The sequence below is a fragment of the Notolabrus celidotus genome, chromosome 3 (assembly GCF_009762535.1).
Source record: "Notolabrus celidotus isolate fNotCel1 chromosome 3, fNotCel1.pri, whole genome shotgun sequence".
Classification (NCBI taxonomy): Eukaryota; Metazoa; Chordata; class Actinopteri; order Labriformes; family Labridae; genus Notolabrus; species Notolabrus celidotus.
In genome coordinates this window covers 39,684,873-39,707,143 of record NC_048274.1, presented here as the reverse complement: position 1 = coordinate 39,707,143, position 22,271 = coordinate 39,684,873, and the positions used below count along the sequence as shown (strand labels likewise).

The 22,271-nt window shown below is 41.5% G+C and overlaps 1 protein-coding gene across 1 annotated transcript in view; it reads right to left on the bottom strand.

Moving 5' to 3' along the window:
• Positions 1–22,271, bottom strand: part of LOC117809998 (transmembrane channel-like protein 3) — a 48,535-nt gene that overhangs the window by 12,276 nt on the left and 13,988 nt on the right. The window contains 13 exon segments of the mRNA XM_034679525.1: positions 750–878; positions 2,323–2,586; positions 4,611–4,689; positions 4,780–4,889; positions 6,838–6,985; positions 7,249–7,270; positions 7,273–7,291; positions 7,444–7,591; positions 11,113–11,252; positions 12,675–12,773; positions 14,598–14,704; positions 15,164–15,245; positions 20,152–20,227. Coding sequence (XP_034535416.1) covers positions 750–878; positions 2,323–2,586; positions 4,611–4,689; positions 4,780–4,889; positions 6,838–6,985; positions 7,249–7,270; positions 7,273–7,291; positions 7,444–7,591; positions 11,113–11,252; positions 12,675–12,773; positions 14,598–14,704; positions 15,164–15,245; positions 20,152–20,227 — 1,423 coding nt within the window.

The following is a 22,271-nucleotide window of genomic DNA, read 5'->3' as shown; positions in this document are numbered from 1 at the left end:
TGATAAAAGAAAGAAAGAAAGAAAGAAAGAAAGAAAGAAAGAAAGAAAGAAAGAAAGAAAGAAAGAAAGAAAGAAAGAAAGAAAGAAAGAAAAGTTGTTGTTTTTAAGGATGGGTTTCAGTTTTCAGACACTGTTCCTTTAAATCAGATCAAAATATTCATCCTCAAACTACATGCACACAATGAAACACCTACTTTAGAGCATAGCTGGCTTATCCTAAAAAACAACATGACTGAATATTAGTATATCCAGCTCACTATGAGAAGACATTATATCTCAACATGCTCAAAACAAACTTTGTCATCTTATTTCAAGTACAAGATGGTCTTAAACCTAGAGAAGTGCCGCTCTGCTATAACACAACTCAAATGAAGGTGAATATATCTCAAATGAAGAAGTTGACATGAAATGTATTAGTGCAGAAATCTTTTTTTGAGTGAAAAAATACTAATTGTTATCATTCCTGTCTTATTCTGAGACACTAAGCTTTAAAATACTGGGAAAATATTGCTTAAAATAAGTTTTCCCTGCTTATTTTAAGATCACAGTTTTCTAAATATTACGTCTTATTTTAAGAAATCTTACCAAACAAATTTTCACTTCTTCTATTGGCAAATTTTTTGCTTATTTCAAGGTAAAAGTACCTTGAAATACGTTTTTTTTCCCTTGTTTTTGGAGGGACATTTTTTCCAGTGCACTGGACCGTTTGACAATTTTAAAACTGAAAACTGCTCCTGTGTTTAACTTACAAACTTGCTCTCTAAATCCCAGCAGCAGCAGTCACTCAGGTAGCGAACAACCAGACCTCTGATGAAGTCGATGAGCAGGATACTGGCCACGGTGAAGATCATGTCAATGATGGACAGCTTCAGCATCTCCTGGAGACACACCACACACACCATCAGCTCTGCTCAGCACCAGTTCCTTTTGTATGATTCATTCAAGGACATCTGTTCTTTGTGCTCATTGTCAATGTCTCTGAATCTCACCATTTTACAGCTTCTTTGATATTTAATATAAGACAGACAGTAAAAGCACTTTGGTCATTAGGAAACACATTCAGATCATAGTAAACAGCTCTTTTTTACAGAAGCACTCTGAACAATTCAAGAACACTTCAGAGTTTCTTTTCCCCCATGTCCTTCTCAGTGTAAAGTTGTCCCTGTCAGAGGAGGGAGAGTATGAGCAGCTTTACTAGATGCACAAAGTTTGCACCGGTCACATAACCTCATCACTCTGACCCACTCGTGGTGAAATGTTCCTGACTTTTATCTGATGCCTTCACACACTGATTCACTTCAACTCCTCGCAGGAATTTTAAAGTGGGAGCTGACAGGAAAAAGGCAGAGTAAAGCCTGGTAACAATTGCGCACATGCAGCTCACCCTGAAGATTTTGGGGAAATGTTCAGGGGTGTCATGCATGTGTGGATACAGCTTATGTGACTCTAATAAGGCAATAACAGGATGCAAAACAGAGATGATACTGTGATAGATACTCTTGAAGGTTCAAGCTCTTTTTCTGTTTCTTGATTTCTGCAATATGTAGGTCTAGTTTTAGCCTACTGGCCTGATGCTAGAAAAGAACCTCACTAGTTTCTGTTTAGTCACCATACCCTGATAAAGATCCTATGAGGGTCCAAATTGCTCTGTCCGTATTGTTTTGGATTTTGAGATATGTACCAACCCTATAAAGCTCTTTCCTTATCCTTAACTCTGGTGAGTGTGCCTGAAGGCAGCCTCTGTGGCTTTCCCCTGCTGAAAGCATTATTGAAGACCTTCCTGACCCGGACACAGCCCTGTAAAGAGTCAGTGCATCATCATCAGCTCATTAGGATGAACTCTAAAGTACATTAACAGCAACATCATGCTGCCATAATGATTGTGACAGGAGCAGAGAAGGTGAAATGATCTACTCAAACTACAGGGTGGAGGCATGTTACTCAAATGAACCCAGCATTTCAAAAGAATCTATCTGTGCAGAGATATGCTTGTGCTAAATGCCTCAAAGTCTGCATTCAGGCCTATCTTAGTCTAAAGACATGAAGGTGAAGCTTCATGCTGCCTCCAGTTTAGTCCTGTGGGTCTGAGAAGAAGGAATAAACCACCTAAGTGGATGGGAGGATGTGTTGGTCACCCCATGTCCAAGACATCAAATAAAGAAAGAGGTCCCACCTTTGAAAATGTTTGAACGTGACCTCATTGAGAACACTGATCAGTATTTGTGTAACTTTTCCAACATTTTTCTAAACTCTCTCAAAAACCTTTGAGAAATGTTCCTTATGATTAGACATGAATATAAAGTGAATGGAGACCAGACAAACCTGCCCAACGTAAGTCTCCCAGCACGGATCCTGCTGAGAGCGGGTATTCTTCTCGAACACTGCCGTCTGATTGGACACCGCCCCTGAGCTGCTCCTGGCACTGTTTGTGATGTCCAACACCGTGGCAATGGTTGCTATGGTGCTGTTGTGATGGTCAGAGACAGACAGCTCTGAAACCAGGGTGGAGAGGCTGTCAACCTCAGGCTGGGAGATGGTGGCCAGGAAGGAGCTGGAGTCAGACCAGTTACCTGGGATCACAGGGATCTGGAGCAAACATATGAGGGTCCATCACTTCCCCTTTACCAACAGCAACAAGAGAGTCACCCCTTCCTACCTCAACCCCTTCTCATCCCTCCTTTCCTCAACCCGTTCTCTTCCATCCTTCTTCAACCCCTTCTCAACCCTCCCTTCCTCGACCTCTTCTTATCCCTCCCTTACTGGACCCCTTCTCATCCATTCCCTACTCGACCCCTACTCATCCCTGCCTCACTCGACCCCTACTCATCCCTGCCCCACTCGACCCCTACTCATCCCTGCCTCACTCGACCCCTACTCATCCATTCCCTACTTGACCCCAACTCATCCCTGCCCCACTCGACCCCTACTCATCCCTGCCTCACTCGACCCCTACTCATCCATTCCCTACTTGACCCCAACTCATCCCTGCCCCACTCGACCCCTACTCATCCCTGCCTCACTCGACCCCTACTCATTCATTCCTTACTTGACCCCAACTCATCCCTGCCTCACTCAACCCCTACTCATCCCTGCCTCACTCGACCCCAACTCATCCCTGCCTCACTCAACCCCTACTCCTCCCTGCCTCACTCAACCCCTACTCATCCCTGCCTCACTCGACCCCTACTCCTCCCTGCCTCACTCGACCCCTACTCGTCCCTGCCTCACTCAACCCCTGCTCATCCCTGCCTCACTCGACCCCTACTCATCCCTGCCTCACTCAACCCCTACTCATCCCTGCCTCACTCAACCCCTACTCATCCCTGCCTCACTCGACCCCTACTCATCCCTGCCTCACTCAACCCCTACTCATCCCTGCCTCACTCGACCCCTACTCATCCCTGCCACACTCGACCCCTACTCATCCCTGCCTCACTCAACCCCTACTCATCCCTGCCTCACTCAACCCCTACTCATCCCTGCCTCACTCGACCCCTACTCATCCCTGCCTCACTCAACCCCTACTCATCCCTGCCACACTCGACCCCTACTCATCCCTGCCTCACTCAACCCCTACTCATCCCTGCCTCACTCAACCCCTACTCATCCCTGCCTCACTCGACCCCTACTCATCCCTGCCTCACTCGACCCCTAGTCATCCCTGCCCCACTCGACCCCTACTCATCCCTGCCTCACTCGACCCCTACTCGTCCCTGCCTCACTCGACCCCTAGTCATCCCTGCCCCACTCGACCCCTACTCATCCCTGCCTCACTCGACCCCTACTCATCCCTGCCTCACTCGACCCCTAGTCATCCCTGCCCCACTCGACCCCTACTCATCCCTGCCTCACTCGACCCCTACTCGTCCCTGCCTCACTCGACCCCTACTCATCCCTGCCTCACTCGACCCATTCTCAACCCTCCTTACCTCGACCCCTTCTCATCCCTCCCTTCCTCAACCCCTTCTCATCCCTCCCTTTCTCGACCCTTTCTAATCCCTTCCATATTCCCCCTCCCCACTCATCCCTCCCTACCTCAACTCCTACTCATCCCTGCCTTCCTCAACCCCTACTCATCCTTCCCTTCCTCAACCCCTACTCACACCTCCCTACCTTGACCCCTTCTCATCCCTCCCTTACTTAGCCCCTACTCATCCCTCCCTACCTCGACGTCTACTCATCCCTCCTAACCTCCACCCCTACACATTCCTCCTTAACTCCTTACCTAGATAAGGGATGAGTAAGGTCGAGATGAGGAATGACAAGGGACTCATCCCTTATCTCGACCCCGTTCCATCCCTCCCTATACCTTAACCATCTCTCCTCCCAACTTATTCCAACCCCACTCATCCCTCACTACGTTGACCCATACTCGTGACACTTCACGTTGACCCTTTAACTTGGTGAGATCAAATTCTTTAAACTCTACTATGGTTTGTTTTATGTTAAATGACATGGTCTAATTTGTGAAACACAGTTTTATGTAATACAGTGGGTCCAGTTATAAATGTAGCTTTAATTTACAAAGCGGTGGTCATGTTAGTGAAGTGCAATAAAAAGTTAAATCCATGACAGAAACTGATGGGGCTGTGAACATAAAACACACTCACAGCAGAGCTCATACTGTTGACCTTATCCAGGAGGGCAATGATGAGGCTGTACAGATTCCCCAGGTATAAAACAAGCACTCTGTGAACACACACACACACACACAGAGCTCAGGATGAGGGAAGGACCAGGATGCACTATAATGTCTGTAAATGTTTGACTGACAGTTACCTTGCCAGCTGGAATCGTAGCGAGGTTCGTGGGTGGTACATCTCAAGCTGAGCTACCAGCTCAAAGGCAGAAGGAGCAATCATGGTGATGAGAGAAACCACAACACTCACCTGGTGGAAGGAAAGTCAAACTACTTTAAACCTTGTACATAAACATCTCTTTATCATTGGCTTTAGCCCCTAACCCTGTCACAAATGGCGAGGCTAGACACCTATCAGAGGAAACTAAAATAAAACTTTATCTGAATCGCACTGTTCTTCATACTGTGTATGTTTGTTTTTAAATAACCTGGTGCAATTTTTTATCGTGCAATAACTTACCTTATCTATTTATCAGATAGAAGTGTACATAGTGTGTATATATCTGTAATAGTTGCCATATTTTATTTTATTTTTACTTTATTTTATTTTATTTTATTCTATTTTATTCTATTTTATTCTATTTTATTCTATTTTATTCTTTTTTATTCTATTTTATTCTTTTTTTATTCTATTTTATTCTATTTTATTTTATTTCATTTTATTTTATTTTATTTTATTTTATTTTATTTTATTTTACCCTTGTCATTGCTATTATTACTATTATTATATATTTTAACTATGTTGGTACATTGTTGTATTCCCCTCTCCCGTGTTGTAAGCTACTGTTACAAAAGAAATTTCCCCCAACAGGGGACAAATAAAGTGATCTTATCTTATCCTGAATCTCATCACTGGAAAAAAAAAAAAAAAAAGGCCCCTCCAAAAACAAGGAAAAAAAACTTATTTCAAGGTACTTTTACCTTAAAATAAGCAAACAAATCTGGTAAGATTTCTTAAAATAAGACGTCATATTTAGAAAACTGTGATCTTAAAATTAGCAGGGAAAACTTATTTTAAGCAATATTGTACCAGTATTTTAAAGCTAAGTGTCTCAGAATACGACAGGAATGATAACAATTAGTATTTTTTCACTCAAAAAAAAGATTTCTGCACTAATACATTTCATGTCAACTTCTTCATTTGAGATATATTCACCTTCATTTGAGTTGTATTGTAGTGGTAGGTTTAGATTTAAGACCATCTTGTACTTGAAATAAGATTACTGGAAACGTAAACCCACCCTTAAAAAACAACAACTTTTCTTTTCTTTCTTTCTTTCTTTCTTTTATCAATGGAGCCGTTTTCTGATAGATTCTTCAATAAAATGCATTTACTTAAATCAGGTAAAGTGTTTGTCTTAAATCAAGATTATCCATCTTCTACAAATAAGATCTCAGCTTGAAAAATGTCTGAAATGTTAAATAAACCTTGTTTCTTCTAAATTACAACTCAAAACAAGATCATTTCAAGATTGTTTGACTTAACAATATATTTAAGATGTCTTAAAACAAGTCCCTCTATCTCGCTCAAATGTTACTTGTTAAGTACATTTATCTTAAATCAAGTGGGAGAAGATATTTTGAATAAAAATCAGACAATTTCACTCGGTAAGATTTTGAGTTTTTGCAGAGATTCCTTCAGTCACTACCTAAAGCTAATGACCACAGTGGAGGATTGGAACAAAGTTACCAACAGACGAAAGCTTCCCCTTCGGGCTCAGTTCCCTCTAAACCAAGAAGGTTCTTTACAACATATTAGTGCTGATGCTGTACTGACACATCTGTCAATCTCCTGATCCACTTTACTCTCACTAGTGAACAAAACCCAGAGATACATGAAATCTTTTTCTGGTAATGATTGACTCCCCGACCCAATCCACTACCTTATGGGCCCACTACCTGCAGGCACAGATTTATACCTAATGGCCAAATCAAACAGACATAAATCTGTATTTACAGCTCCTCTTTAACTCCAGTTGATATAAGAAGTGTGATCAAATCTAGTTCTGTTAATCAGTTAATGACACATGAAGGGTTTTGTTGTCAAACTGTGGGACTGCATTACAGCCTGTGTGATGTATGAACTGAAGAGCTGTCACTGCAGCTCTGCTCTGTCATTGATTCCTGAAACGGTTTCATATGTTAGCTAATCCAGTCAAACTAATGATGATGAGGATGAGCATGTTCTGCTCTGCTACCTCATTCTTCTCCCACAGGGTCAGCTCCGGCTTCTCCTGCTCCAGTTTCTGAGAGCGGTCCACCACAAAGTAGATGATGTAGATGCTGCCAGCCAGCGACAGCAGCACCAGGATGTTGGCTAAGATACGTAGACTGATCAGGACGGCCCTGAGGAGACAGCAGGACAGGGTGAACAGAACTTCAGTCCAGAGACACGAGTTTGATTCCTGATTTATTCAGTCAGGGATGATTTCTTCAAACCTGAAATTATGTTAGAACATGACAGGAACATCCAGTACAGTCAGTACATGAGGCCCATAACTTATGTTTGTACTTGTTAAAACCCCAACCATGATTTCTTACCATAGCATATTATTTCCCAGAAGTAAACAATATGAAAGAAACAAAGAAACAAAAATGAAAAAACCTACAGACTGGTATCCTTCTTTTTTCCTGCTCCTCCACGATGGCTTCCTGTGCAGAAACACATTTGCTATGATGACTTTGGATAGTTTATAACATTGTTTGCATGAAAAGTATTACAAAAAGACATTTCCTTGCTCTGATAGTGAATAAAATGATGTGTAAGTGTAACATTGATGCAGCGGGCCATGCGTGTCTCTGACCCTGATGTTGTTGACGATGGCAGCTCCTTTGCTCTCTGCTGCCTCCGGGTTTCCTATCAAGTAATCCCAGGCACAGAAAACCCTCCAGCAGAAAGTGAAGTTCTCATCTGACGCACTGGCCAGGCTCAGACGAGAGTTCTTGGCCATTCTGCAGCGAGAGATATGATTCAATCACATAACTTCACATAGAAACATATTCATGATGCTAACAGTTGACGAAAAGTAACTCTGTGGTTTGGAGTGAGATTCTCCCCCTGGGCAGGTTAAAAAAAAAACTATAAGGAACTCAAAGTTACATTTATGATGTAAACTCATGAACCAGAACATGTTAAACACAAACCGATCTGAAGGAATAGGGTTGCCACTTTGGATTTGTGAAAAAAAGGGACACTCGACCAATTGTTCGGCCACTATTACCAGTTCAGACTGACCAAATAAACTTAAAATCCGGACACAGGACACTGGTAAGCTCTGCCGCTGCAATCTTGTCTTCTTCTGGTGAACCTTTTCCGTCATAAAAGTTGCAATGGCTGCCTGTTTTTGTTTGTTTGATTCCACAGCTTGATGCTTCTTTGTTTTAGCGTGGATTTCCAATGAGTTTTTCACTTCATATTTTACAGAGATTTTAGCCGGACACAAAACGCATGTGGCGGAAAAATAGACTCCCTGGATCGACTGTGCCCATTCAAACTCTGACAGTGTCACCCAGTCAGGATTGTAACTAGTATATGGTTTATTCACACTCTGACAGTGTCACCCAGTCAGGATTGTAACTAGTATATGGTTTATTCAAACTCTGACAGTGTCTCCCAGTCAGGATTGTAACTAGTATATGGTTTATTCAAACTCTGACAGTGTCTCCCAGTCAGGATTGTAACTAGTATATGGTTTATTCACACTCTGACAGTGTCACCCAGTCAGGATTGTAACTAGTATATGGTTTATTCACACTCTGACAGTGTCGCCCAGTCAGGATTGTAACTAGTATATGGTTTATTCAAACTCTGACAGTGTCTCCCAGTCAGGATTGTAACTAGTATATGGTTTATTCACACTCTGACAGTGTCACCCAGTCAGGATTGTAACTAGTATGTGGTTTATTCACACTCTGACAGTGTCGCCCAGTCAAGATTGTAACTAGTATATGGTTTATTCAAACTCTGACAGTGTCGCCCAGTCAAGATTGTAACTAGTATGTGGTTTATTCAAACTCTGACAGTGTCACCCAGTCAGGATTGTAACTAGTATGTGGTTTATTCACACTCTGACAGTGTCGTCCAGTCAGGATTGTAACTAGTATGTGGTTTATTCACACTCTGACAGTGTCGCCCAGTCAGGATTGTAACTAGTATGTGGTTTATTCACACTCTGACAGTGTCACCCAGTCAGGATTGTAACTAGTATATGGTTTATTCACACTCTGACAGTGTCGCCTGGTCAGGATTGTAACTAGTATATGGTTTATTCACACTCTGACAGTGTCGCCTGGTCAGGATTGTAACTAGTATATGGTTTATTCACACTCTGACAGTGTTGCCCAGTCAAGATTGTAACTAGTATGTGGTTTATTCAAACTCTGACAGTGTCACCCAGTCAGGATTGTAACTAGTATGTGGTTTATTCACACTCTGACAGTGTCGTCCAGTCAGGATTGTAACTAGTATGTGGTTTATTCACACTCTGACAGGGTCGCCCAGTCAGGATTGTAACTAGTATATGGTTTATTCACACTCTGACAGTGTCGCCCAGTCAGGATTGTAACTAGTATATGGTTTATTCAAACTCTGACAGTGTCACCCAGTCAGGATTGTAACTAGTATATGGTTTATTCACACTCTGACAGTGTCACCCAGTCAGGATTGTAACTAGTATATGGTTTATTCAAACTCTGACAGTGTCTCCCAGTCAGGATTGTAACTAGTATATGGTTTATTCAAACTCTGACAGTGTCTCCCAGTCAGGATTGTAACTAGTATATGGTTTATTCAAACTCTGACAGTGTCTCCCAGTCAGGATTGTAACTAGTATATGGTTTATTCACAATCTGACAGTGTCACCCAGTCAGGATTGTAACTAGTATATGGTTTATTCACACTCTGACAGTGTCACCCAGTCAGGATTGTAACTAGTATATTGTTTATTCAAACTCAGACAGTGTCTCCCAGTCAGGATTGTAACTAGTATATGGTTTATTCACACTCTGACAGTGTCTCCCAGTCAGGATTGTAACTAGTATATGGTTTATTCACAATCTGACAGTGTCACCCAGTCAGGATTGTAACTAGTATATGGTTTATTCACACTCTGACAGTGTCACCCAGTCAGGATTGTAACTAGTATATTGTTTATTCAAACTCAGACAGTGTCTCCCAGTCAGGATTGTAACTAGTATATGGTTTATTCACACTCTGACAGTGTCGCCCAGTCAGGATTGTAACTAGTATATGGTTTTATTTGGTGCTGGTGTCTTGCATGTATTTGCTCCATCTCCTTCCTCGTTAGTCGTCTCTCCTCCCATTTCAAATGGAGACGCCAAAAGTTGGTGAAAAGAAGACCTATGAGTACGTTGGTCAATTCAGCTTGCTGTCTCTCTGCAGTCAAGTTTCCCTCCCTGCTTGAGCTGCTTTGAGCACTAGGGCGCGCGTGTGTGATGTACACATAGACAGGAAGAAAACAGGGACAATTTCAAATGTCTGCAGAAGCACGGGGGAACTTTCTAGACTGCAGAACGAAGGAAATCAAATGAGGTTTTTTGTATTTTCCCCCAAAAAACGGGACAAATTGTGTCGTGAGAGAGATTTGTATTTTCCCGGGACAGCTGGTGAAAAAAGAGAACAATTCTGGGGAAAATGGGACGGGTGGAAACTCTATGAAGGAGAGATTAATGCTACCTGTCTAAAACTTTTTTGGGTGCTGCAGCTAATGTACTCTTGTTACTGTTACAATGATAGAGGGAGCATAAATGATCATACTTGCGCTAGAAAAAGCACATTACATAAAGTAGCTTCAATAATTTCCACAAGCTAATTTGCTAGCAATGCTAATGTTAGCTGAATTAAAGTGTAACTCCACGCCGTCACCTGCTTTGGGATCTTGTCAGTTGGTCATTTCTAGCAAGGTGTTCAATTTAATTCTAACAACACAGACAGGTTCAGGGGCTGAACTAAAGATGTGTCTTCATTGTTTGTTGTTGGACTGATTCATTGATTGCCGACACTCAAAATGCACATATAGTGCTTGGTTATATCAGATGTAGCTTGCATGAGGGACCAACTTTAATGCCTATCATTATTACATTCTTGTGCTGCTCCTACTCCTAATGATAATGATATTAATATCAAAACATCAAATATTATGTGGATTTTTATAGTTCCCGTGTACAAATTGGTATATCTCATGCCTTTCCCAGTCTTGTCCTGCAGGTACAAACAATATCATTCAGCAGACACTTCTGTCCTAAGTGGCATAGGACGCCACAGATGCTCAAACAATCAAGAATTAATTGAGGAATCGTGCAGTATCCCAGAGACATAATCAGATCATCACCTGGGGACTCATTACATTAAAAACCTCAATATAGTGACTCCATCAACATCACTGCACAGGTAACATCACATTAATAGATCATCTGTACGACGTGGTATGAGATGTAGGTATTAAAGTGATTACTTTCTTAACACAATGATGAAACTGTAGGCAAAGACAGCCATCCCCACCAGGAAGTAGGCGAGAGGCAAACGGTACCCGATGCCGATATTCCTGTCTCTGCCGTAGTAACCGTAGAACAACACAGAGTACTGCAGGTAACCCTGTGGAGATGACACACACATGAAACCACATTTTCAAAACAAACACACAGAGGTGTAGTTCATGATGATAATGAATCAACATCTGTAGAATGAAGATAATGCACTTAACAAAAGAGCAATGAAAGAGTCATTGAGCTTTGTTCAGAACGGTCGATAGTGTCGCCTCCTAACATCATGATCATTTAGTGATTATTGTTGCTGGTTGAATATATTCGACCTCAAGACTTTTAGGAAAGTCAAATGCTGTACTGCTTGTGTTGATGGCAACAACGGCATGTCAGCAGGCTAGGCAAGTTGGCCTAAACATCCCTTCTTCTTCTCTCAGCAGCTCCTCTTGGGGCGTTCCAAAGAGTTCCCATGCCAGTGTTCTGGGTCGATCCTTGAGTCTCCTATTAGTTGGACGTGCCCAGAAACCCCCAAAGAGAGGCACCCAAGAGGCAATCTCTAAGCCTGAGCCCGACCACCCTTCAGAGGAAACTCGGATCTGCAATCACCTTCTTTCGGTCACTAAACAAAGCTCAGGACCACGGATGAGGGTCAGCTGCAAACAGTTCCAATGCTTGCTGGAGATCCCAGCCCAAAAAAGCCAACAGAACCACATCATCCGCAAAAAGCAGAGGTGATATTCTGAGGCTGTCAAGCCAGAAACCCTCCTCCCCCCAGCTGCACCTTGAGGACCTGATCATGAAGATCACCAACAGGATTTGTGACAAGGTGCAATTTTGACAGAGGCCAACACACACTGGTAACATATCTGACATTGTGCCAGGGATGTGGACACAGCCCTGACTTTAGTTATACAGAGATGGCTTGTGGCACGCATCTCAATTAATTTTGCAGAAACAGTGTCTGGATCAGCTTTACTGCTGCTTTTATCCATCAAGGCTGATCAGAGCCAAGTTTGTTACTGAGTTAGGATCGGCACAGCTGTGCAACAGGGTATCTTGGATGGTGGCAAACAACTTTTCGTTTGAATTGACCACATCTGATGCAACATGAGGATGTCACTTCAGTGTTGAATCTGCTCGAAGGATCTTATCAAACACTTACCAGGTCCTGAACAATATACTGAAACCACTATAGAAACAAATCCTGTATTTTGATTGTATAATTCACGCTGCCCAGGCCTTCCTCATCTTCTCTCAAAGCCATTGGTGTTAAAATGTAACAGGCTTTTTCAGGCATTCAGTACGTAACATTTTAAATGTTTTAACTTGGAGTTCAAACAAAGACAGACTTTAAGTTTGGGTAGCTCTTTAAATATGACCCCTTGGAAAACAGATTCATACATTTATTACCCTAACAGATTAATGAACAAACTGAACCATTAGCTTATATAACCCATGGGACTAAAGTGATCTGTTCTATCTGTATCTGTGAGTAATGTGCTATTAACAGAACAGTAACAGGAAAGAGGCTTGCCCCGAGAGACCAGATGGTGTCCAGGTCCTGGGCTGATGCCAGGTGCTCCTTGGGGATTGTTTTACTCCTTGTTGTGCCAAATGGAGCTCCAGCCAGCAGCTAGTAAACACAAACAGAGAGGTTCTCAATGCATTGTGATATAAAATATCAAAGACCATTATACACAAAGTTCAAAAATACAATTACTCCTCAACCATAGGTGTGTTTAGGCTACCTTCAGACTGCTGCAGAGAACTTATTGGCAGAAAAAAGACTAACCTTTCATTTGTAAAGATATATCAAACACAAACATGTTTGGCATCAGTTTACAAATGTTAACTGTTGATTTGTTTTTACTTTGGACCAAACCAGACTGGCTGTTATCGCCTCTACTCATTTTGGTCTCAGAAAAATGTCACCCCTGAATTTCCATCTTTTGGCGTTTTAATGCATAGCTTTGTGAAGACGTGTGTGTTCAGTGTTACAATGAAAAGGAGGCAAATTTACGACATTCTATCTTCAGTCAAAGAATTTACAGGCGCAGACAGATCATCTATGATGTTTGATATGAGGTAATATTAAACACTGAGCAGAGGGGGACACTGAAGGTTAGTCCTTGATGGAGGAGACAGAGATAAATGGAGATTAGCTCAGTAAGTGAGGGGAGAAGTCATGTCTGTGGAAATTGCTTGTGTCTGAGTGTCAGTGACTGACATAAATTTAAAGTGTTGCCTCTTTGTCCTCTCTCTTCTATAGATTGTTCTCCTGCTGGTTGAACTGAAGCTGCAGTAGAAACATGAGATTAGAGGTCTCCTGATCTGCTCATATGAATATATTATCGGTATACTCACAGAGGCTGAGAGGTCAAGAATTGAATCATTGAATTACAACCTTGATACAATCCATAACCCTCACAGAAAAGACCAGATAGATCTACATTCTGAATAAATCAGTAGTGACTGCACTTGAGAGCATGAAGGGGTTTTTAAGTTTTCACATTAGTGACCAAAAATCGATTTAAGATCTAGTGTTTGCGTCGGAAAACTGCAAAAATCCAAAACTAAGAAGGCGTTTTTTCATCTGCAAAATCTTTCAATGAATTAAGAAAAAATCCCATCAAGTGTCTTAATAGAAGAGTTGAGTTTTTTCAAATAAGAACATTGTCTTAATTCAAGAAACAAAGAACCACATTTTTTTATTTCATAGGCAGAATACTTTTACTACTTAAAATATATTTAAAAAAAAAATTTTTCTGGACTAGCCAGATTAATGTGGCTTAAGATAAGTCTAATACTTTTTTTTTTTTACTTGAAATAAGACAAAAAGAAAGGCTTAGTTTTGACTTTTTGCAGTTATTCCATCATTCTTTACAGCGTTGGCTGCACTACATTTGTTTCATGTCAGCTGGTGAATTTGAAAAGTGGGGTTATCTTTGTCCATAGCTACCATTTTCACTTACAACAATGACATGTGGGGCAACAGATCTCAACACAGGTATGACCATGAACCTCAACACTTAAGTGTATGTGTACTGCAACAGTAACAAAGATTGGTTCTTTGGCTGGATGATTACATGATCAACAAATGTTTCCAACAGAATGAGATTGTGTTTGTGGTGGAAGCTGAGCAGAGTTTTAAAATCACTGGGCTAAATGAGCAGAAGCTTTTCAGTGTTAACTGGACTCTCCTTATGAGGAGTTCCTTTTAGTTCCACCTGTACAGTTTGTATCTAGATGTCTGTCTCATTTTGATCTTTTTCTTTGCACAAAAAATTGCCTTTACTGGCGTATAGGTCACAAAGAAATAGACGAAAAGAGAATAAAATGTGTGTTGTTTATTTTATCAACCCACCAGGCTGTGACGAGTTTAAAGTGAGAGCTGGTTGCTTATGCATTATGTAAACACAGATTACAGTTTAGTGTACAGTGTGAGAGAGTTGCTGACCTCTGGCAAGACGATGAAGGCTCCAGTGAAGACGGTTAAAACAATGTTGATCCCAAACAGCCAGCGGAGGAAGATGAAGTAAGAGGCCACACCTGACCCAAAGTGACCTCAACAAAGCAGAGAGAGATGTTACGATCACTACACATAAACACATTTAGTTCATTTATTTGTGCCCTGAAAGGTCCAGCTGAAACTGATACAGAATGACCATAATAATCGTTATCTTTGTTTTTATTAATAAAGTGCAATTTCATCACAAATATTATCTCAAGACACTTTAATAAAGGAGCAGATCTAGATCATACTCTTATTTATGATGTTTACAACATCAAGGTGAGGTAAGATCTTATCTTTGCAGCATTTAGAAGTGTCAGAACAAACTTCCTTTAACAGGCAGAAACCTCGATCAGAACCAGACTCATGTTAGACACACATCTGCTGAGAATACACATGAAAAACACACTATATACGCTGACCGCAGGGGCTGATCTTTCACTACATCCCTGGACATGATGACCAATTAAATCATTTTGGGATCCTCAATTGATTCTGTAAAGGACACTTACTTTCGATTTTCTTGATCCTCACTTCCCAGGGAATAAACAGAACCACAATGTTGTAAAGCACTCTGGAAAGTTTCTTCAGCAGCTGCAGGAGGATAAAAACGGATGTTTAAACAGAATCAATCAATCTATCAATCTTTATTTGTATAGCGCCAAATCACAACACAATGTTATCTCAAGAAGCTTTTACAAACAGAGCAGATCTAGACCACTCTATGTCAAATTATGAACAGAGACCCAACTTCAAGACAGGATACGATCCAGTCCCCTCTTACTGACAGGACTCTATCTGATCTCATCTTAATCCACCATGAGCATTGCACCTTGCAGTTTTTAGCTAGTTACAGCAGCGAGGACAAACTTCCTTTAACAGGCAGAAACCTCGAGCAGAACCAGACTCATGTTAGACAGCCATCTGTTTCGACCAAGGAACTGAACTGAAACAGAACTGAAACAATTCAGAGACAGAGTGTCTGACAGACAAACACCCCCTCAATAGAGTAGTAGAGTATTACTTTATTGACCCCACATTGTGTGCCAATGTGTGAGACAACAGACAGTCATCGTGATGTGTCGCTGTAAAGCACTTTGGGTTGCATTTGATTTGTATGAAAGGTGCTATATAAATAAAGTTTGATTGATTGATTGATTGATTGATTGATTGATTGATTGATTGGTTGGTTGGTTGGTTGGTTGGTTGGTTGGTTGGTTGGTTGATTGATTGATTGATTGATTGATTGATTGATTGGTTGGTTGGTTGGTTGGTTGATTGATTGATTGATTGATTGATTGATTGATTGATTGATTGATTGATTGATTGATTGATTGATTGATTGGTAGTGAATATGTCTGACTAACATTAGATGTCTGGAGATACACTTTATCTTTAAAGATTTTTCTCTAAAATTATGAAAGTAACCTTTCCATCATCAAACCTTTCATATAGCTCCCTGATGTCTGCTGTAGTTGATAGCCTAGCTTTCATGCCATAGTTCTACCTGGTTAATCAACAAGGGGTCTGAGCTGAATGGCATATGGGTAATACACTTACTACTAACAAGCACTTCATACGACCCCACTTAAAATACAAAAACAACAATCCCCTTTAAAACTTATGCAGACTACTCACAGCATGCAAGAACTGCTTCTCTAGTTTTTTCCCCCAAAAGATCTTCCTAAACTTTTACACTCTCACTCTGCATGAAGCTTTAAAGGCCGGGCATTACATCAGGCAGTCTGGGTTCAAGTCCAGCCTGCCATCCTTTGCAGCATAACAGCCCCCACCCTCTCCTCCTGGTGTCCTCTATATCCACTGTTCCACTCTCTCAGCACAGGCATTTAAAGCCTGAAAGAATCGTTGTTAAAAAATGTGTTGGGCTTTATCGATAAATCTATCACCAAACGCTGCTAAGAGAAGAAAGATGGACAAGTTTTAACAATAAAAGTGGGAGAGGTATTGTTGCCTCCCCACCTCAAGTTGGCAGAGATACAACCATCTTCTTTCAACAACACTCAGTGAATCACGTCCCTATTATTAGGATGAAACAATAAAACTATCAGAGGGAAAGCAGAATTCAAATTAGTGTATCAAACCCAAAATGAGTTGAATCCAGGCTGCTGGACTGCTGCATGAAAGCTAAGTGGTTCATGAAATAAATGGTATTTGGTGTGTCTGTGTGAGAGACATGTGTGTGTGTCCAAAGGAAAAGTCTTTGGTTGCAAATCATGCCAGCAGTCTTAAGAGTAAATCTTGGTTTTTACTTCTGCATTGACTCTTCATTGTAACTAAACCACAGTGGCCATTGATGCCACCAGGAGCTATACATGCTTGTACGTTTGACTGTCCACATCACTCTGCAATACTCCACCTGGTTGCTACTGTATTATGTTGGAGTTGGAGCTGATAAATGATGAGCAGCAGTTGATCATTCTGCAACTAGTGACGCGCAGCTACATTTTTGAGGAGGTGCATGTCAGACGACGTGTGCAGTCTTCTGCGTTGTAACAGGGTTATGCAAACCTACGTGGTATGCTACAGCGTAGCTTTCACGTAGAAATATGACTGCAGTTAAGATGTATGTTGAAGTATCATTTAGATTGCATTTCTCAGGATGGTTATTGCAGCACATATCCATGTGATGCAGTGAGAACATAAACAATGGGACTCTGAGAAGATTAGAGACCAACATTTAAATCAGAGCTGATATTATAGCTTCAGTTTCAGGTAAGATGAGCTGCACTGATGATTCTGATTTTTAATTAACTGGGAGCTGAAAAGTTAATAAGTCATCATCAGACATACTAAAGTGGATTTATTCTAATTGGAGCCTGAGCAGCCTGAACATTTTAATTAAACTGGGCTATAACAACAGGCTATAAATCCACTCATGTGTGCATGCTACAGCTGTACAGCTCCCTCTCTCCCTCTGTATGTGTGAGCATGTGAAGCTGATGGACAGATAGCAGAGTGTGAATTTTCTACAGGATGTTTGTGTTCAGTCTGAATCAGGTGAAAAGCTCTGTTTAATTAGAGCTCAGAAGCCTGCACAAAAGGCAGCAGACATGTTTTATTATTCTGGCTCTGATCATCAAGTTACTGCAGTGCAGAGAAATAACAGAAGCTTTCTCAGCGTATCGTTGGATACAATGAATGGAGTTATAGCTGTGTAGTGTGAACTGTAGTGAAGCTGCTTTCAGTGACACTGTACAGGAATCAGTCTCAAACATCTTTGTTGCTTAGTTGTTTCTGCTGCAGCAGAACTTTGGTTTTCTTATGCAGATGCTGAGAAAGTCCGTTCTGTTTGGATGCATCTTTGCAACTGGCTTTAGTATGGCCACACACTAGATGATTTTAGGGCCAGATTTAGGGCCTGATTGGCCAACCCCAATGATTGGAGGCGTGACCTGATTCGAGGCTTGTATAACTGATTATTTGTCCAGACAATCCTCAGGTGTTTGGTGTCAATGAGACTATCTTACTGCTCCTGACCGAATCTGAGCCTCCTTGACCTTTGGAACATAAATATGAAACAAGTTTGATATTTACGATTGTAGGTCAGACTACCTCCAACGGAATACCTGCATAAACCAATCAGAGGAGCAGACTGGGAAGCATCACCAACCGGATGTTGTGTACCTTTACAACTAACAAACATGGCAGCCAACGTCTTTCTCTGCAAAACAGAGTCTTCCATGTCTTCCATGTTTGTTTTTCTTCTGAAGTCATGTTTGATTATGTGAGTTTCTCATGTCTGTGGAATTGCAACTGTGAAACTGTTCCCACAATCATTAAGGGCCCGATCTACTAAAGGTTTGCGTGTATAAAAACAAGTGCTAACTTGATAGCGCGCGCAAAGCTGACGTACTAACCGGGAGCACCGAGGGTTGCATCTTCCAAATGAGCAAAATAGCACTCGCAAATCATTTAGCGTGTTTGCCTTCATGAATATGCAGAATACATGTAGATCATCAGGACGCGCAAAATACTGGGAGGAGGAGATGCAAATGTAATCATTTAGCACATGTAATGTGATCTATCAAACCTGAAGCAGATAGCGGGCGCTGTATTTGCTTCTATATTTAGCACGTTTGAAAGGCAGGTGCAAACTGGCACAGCGTTACGCACACATGGCTGCGGTCACTGTAAAGCTCATCATAACTTTACAACATGCCCGCAAAAGCTGGGCTTACAAGCATTACTAAATGTTTTAGTCAATCAAACCAAGATAACAAAATAATAATAATAAAACAACACAAATTCAAAGCAGTTCAGCACCACGGATAGCGACCGCATCATTCTGACACCCACTTTAACTTTTTCATATAATGAGAGCACAGTAGGTCACTGTATCAACAGATAGAAAGTTTAGTAAAATTGGCACAGCGGCCCACATGTTCACATACAAACACAAAATCAACATGAAGTACTCGGCCTACTCACCACTGTTTGGACGAGCCTTAAGCTCCGCGGACTTGTCCACGATGCACTGTATGTCCATTTTCTTTGATCTGTCATTCTCAATAGATAACATGACATGTCCACTCAGTCTATTCTGTCCCATCGTGCTCATCAAGGGGTTGTTAGTTAGTTTTAACTTGGAGAATGAGCGCTCACTGAGCTGCGCCAGGCAGCTCTGCGTAACTCCTCATCTCATGCTTGCAGCAGTGTGTTGGGGTGAATTGACTCAAACATGTTCCCAGTTCCATTTAAGCTGGTGAATCTTTGGGACAGTTGCTGGATGATGATATCAGGCATTAAAAACGTTCACCTGAAAGTTGCTCCCTGGGACAGTGAGGCGACTGTCTTCATCCAAGTGACGCCTAACTTTTCTTGAGCAAGAGTGGCAGACTAAGCCTCATCAAATCGCTCTCTAAACTCCATCAAAACACTGATTGAGTTTTGGAGTAGAGTAGATGTGTTTATTTCATCGGCAGATCTTCTGTTTTTTTCTCACATCATTCACCTTTTCACAGATGGCCTCCAAAATCGTGTTTCTAACGCTGAGATGTCTCTGCTGGAGTTCACCGATGTGTTTATTTCCCTCCTCCACAAAGACCTCCAACTCCATGACTTCAAACTTCATTTATCACTTAAGACCACTCTGCTCTCTCAAACTCTCTATGGTGAAAGCCGATAGCACACGTAAAATCCTCATTAAAATAGGGCGGTCCACACCACTTTTGCACTCGTTATCATTTGCGCACGCAGTCTTAGTAGATCACCCGCAACACGCCCAGAAATAACGCGTGCAAAATTATTATTTGCACACACAAATTAGCGCTCGTTATTTGGGATCTTAGTAGATCAGGCCCTAAGTGCGTGGGAAAGCAGTCTTATGGAATCATCTAGCGTGTTTGATCCAAAAAGATCTAAAAGTCGTCTCATGTGTGGCAAGCCTTAAAAAAATAAAGTGGACTGCAGACTTTTTGTCATCTGACACTGGATGTACACGCTGGAGCAAGACAGGACAGGGTGGTGGGTTTGTACGTACGTCAGCACCTGCAGTCTGGTAACCTCTGGTTCTGGTCAGTCGACCCTCGTACTTCAGGACTATCTCTCTGGCCTGCCTGGGAAACAAAGACACGTCCATTATGAGCACATTTGCACATTTCTGTTTTTAGATATTTCCATAATGTAAAAATCTAAGCACTTCAGCACTTGCTTTTTTGGAACAGACTTCAAGTATATCCTAATGTTTGTCATTCCATCTGCGGGCTGTGATCACACATTTTAAAACATGAGGGATGAGAGGTGAAATTGAGGCTGATATATCAGGTTTTCAGTTCATGTGCATCAACACTAAAACCCTGAGAGACCAAGAAAACCAAAGTTATTTTATTCTGTTTATCAGGTTCTTACATTCAACCTATCAACGGTCTAATGCTTCTGAGTACATAAAGCTCATGTAGCTATCCCCCTTAGAAACATACCTTATGCTAAGCTATGCAAAACATCATCTGACTCCACATCTGCAACAACAAAGACATGAAACAGTCCAACCTGGAGCTTTGGATCAGGTGTACGACAAAATGACCTCAACAAAACAGCAGCAGCATATCAAACTTTCATCATCTTGACTCAACTTTCTGCTGATGTGAGCCTCAGAGAGCTGACGGGCACAGCAGAGATAGCTGTGGAGAAGAATTTACATACCCAGCAAGGCAGGAGCAAGGAGACAGACTGTCTGTAAAGCATCTTGAGATGGATGGATGGATGGATGGATGGATGGATGGATGGATGGATGGATGGATGGATGGATGGATGGATGGATGGATGGATGGATGGATGGATTGATGGATTGATTGATTGATTGATTGATTGATTGATTGATTGATGGATTGATTGAGACACAGTGAGCTTATCATCTCAGCACCTTTGAAAGCCACAGAGCTGAGAGGCCTCACAAGAAGGGAATCCAAGGACAGCCTGCGCAAACATCCATAAAATACTTTGGATCAGTTTACATGCTCAGGATCACACAATGTGGACATTAGCATACACACACAGTCACCTCCACACACACAGACCCATGCAGAAGGGACAATGGGTGGGTCCCAATGTATCTCCTAAATATAAAAGCTCTGGCACCAGTGTCACTTTTCCTTCTCTCCCTCTTCTTCTCTTTCACTGGAGAACTGGTCCAAACCCTATAAATCTCTATAGAATTACAACCAATCCCTGTAGAAGGAAACAGGCTGAGGCTTTATCCTGAGCAAAATCTATCTCACAGGTGTTACACCTGTACATTTCTATAAATAATTACTGCTTTTGCCTGAAGAGGAACACAATCAAGGCTTTACCTCCATCAGAAATAGACAGATAGCTCTTCTCCACATTAGTAGGAATCATACCAGCAAATGCACAAACAAAACTTAACTTGAGTAGAGTTTTCATCTCAGCAAAACACAACGCAACTGTGTTTTCTCCAAATGTTGGACTATCCCTTTTAAAAAAAAACGTATGATCATAGACTGTATAAAATATGGACTTAGTATCTGTGATGTCACCCATCTGTTTCTGAAGAGCTGTTTAGAGGCCAATCAGCGTTGGCAGCCATATTGCTTCTGTTGAGCGATTGTGACATAGAGGCGGGCTTTGAGCCTCCTAGCCAACAGCTACAGTGTTCCCACCTGTCAATCAAGTCAGCTGTGCCTCTCATTGGAAAACTCATAATCTCAATATCTTGATAATTGAAAATTCACCCCCCTATAGTGTGTGGTGATCAAGAAATGAGCTGTCCAGACTACACTCATCTTTTGAACCAGGCTGTAAACATCTAAAGATGTAAAGATCATCTTCTTTGAATGGGTGTGTATGTGGTTTTCTGGTACTTCTGGAGCCAGCCTCAAGCGGATCCTCAATGAACTGCAGTTTTTAGCACTACCGCATTGGACTCATATTTTTAGACCGGAGGTTGCTGCTTGAGTATTTATTTTTTATTTGCCCTGGAGAGCACTCTCATTTTTAGTAACTTTTTGTTCAGTGTATATAACTTCACAGAGTATTGGGGCCAAAATTAGGAGAAAAATGAGAGGAGGAAGATTTCTTTTTTCATTAGTCATTCAAAATTAAAGCTAGGGTTGGCAGTCACGGAAAACTAGCATGAATTTG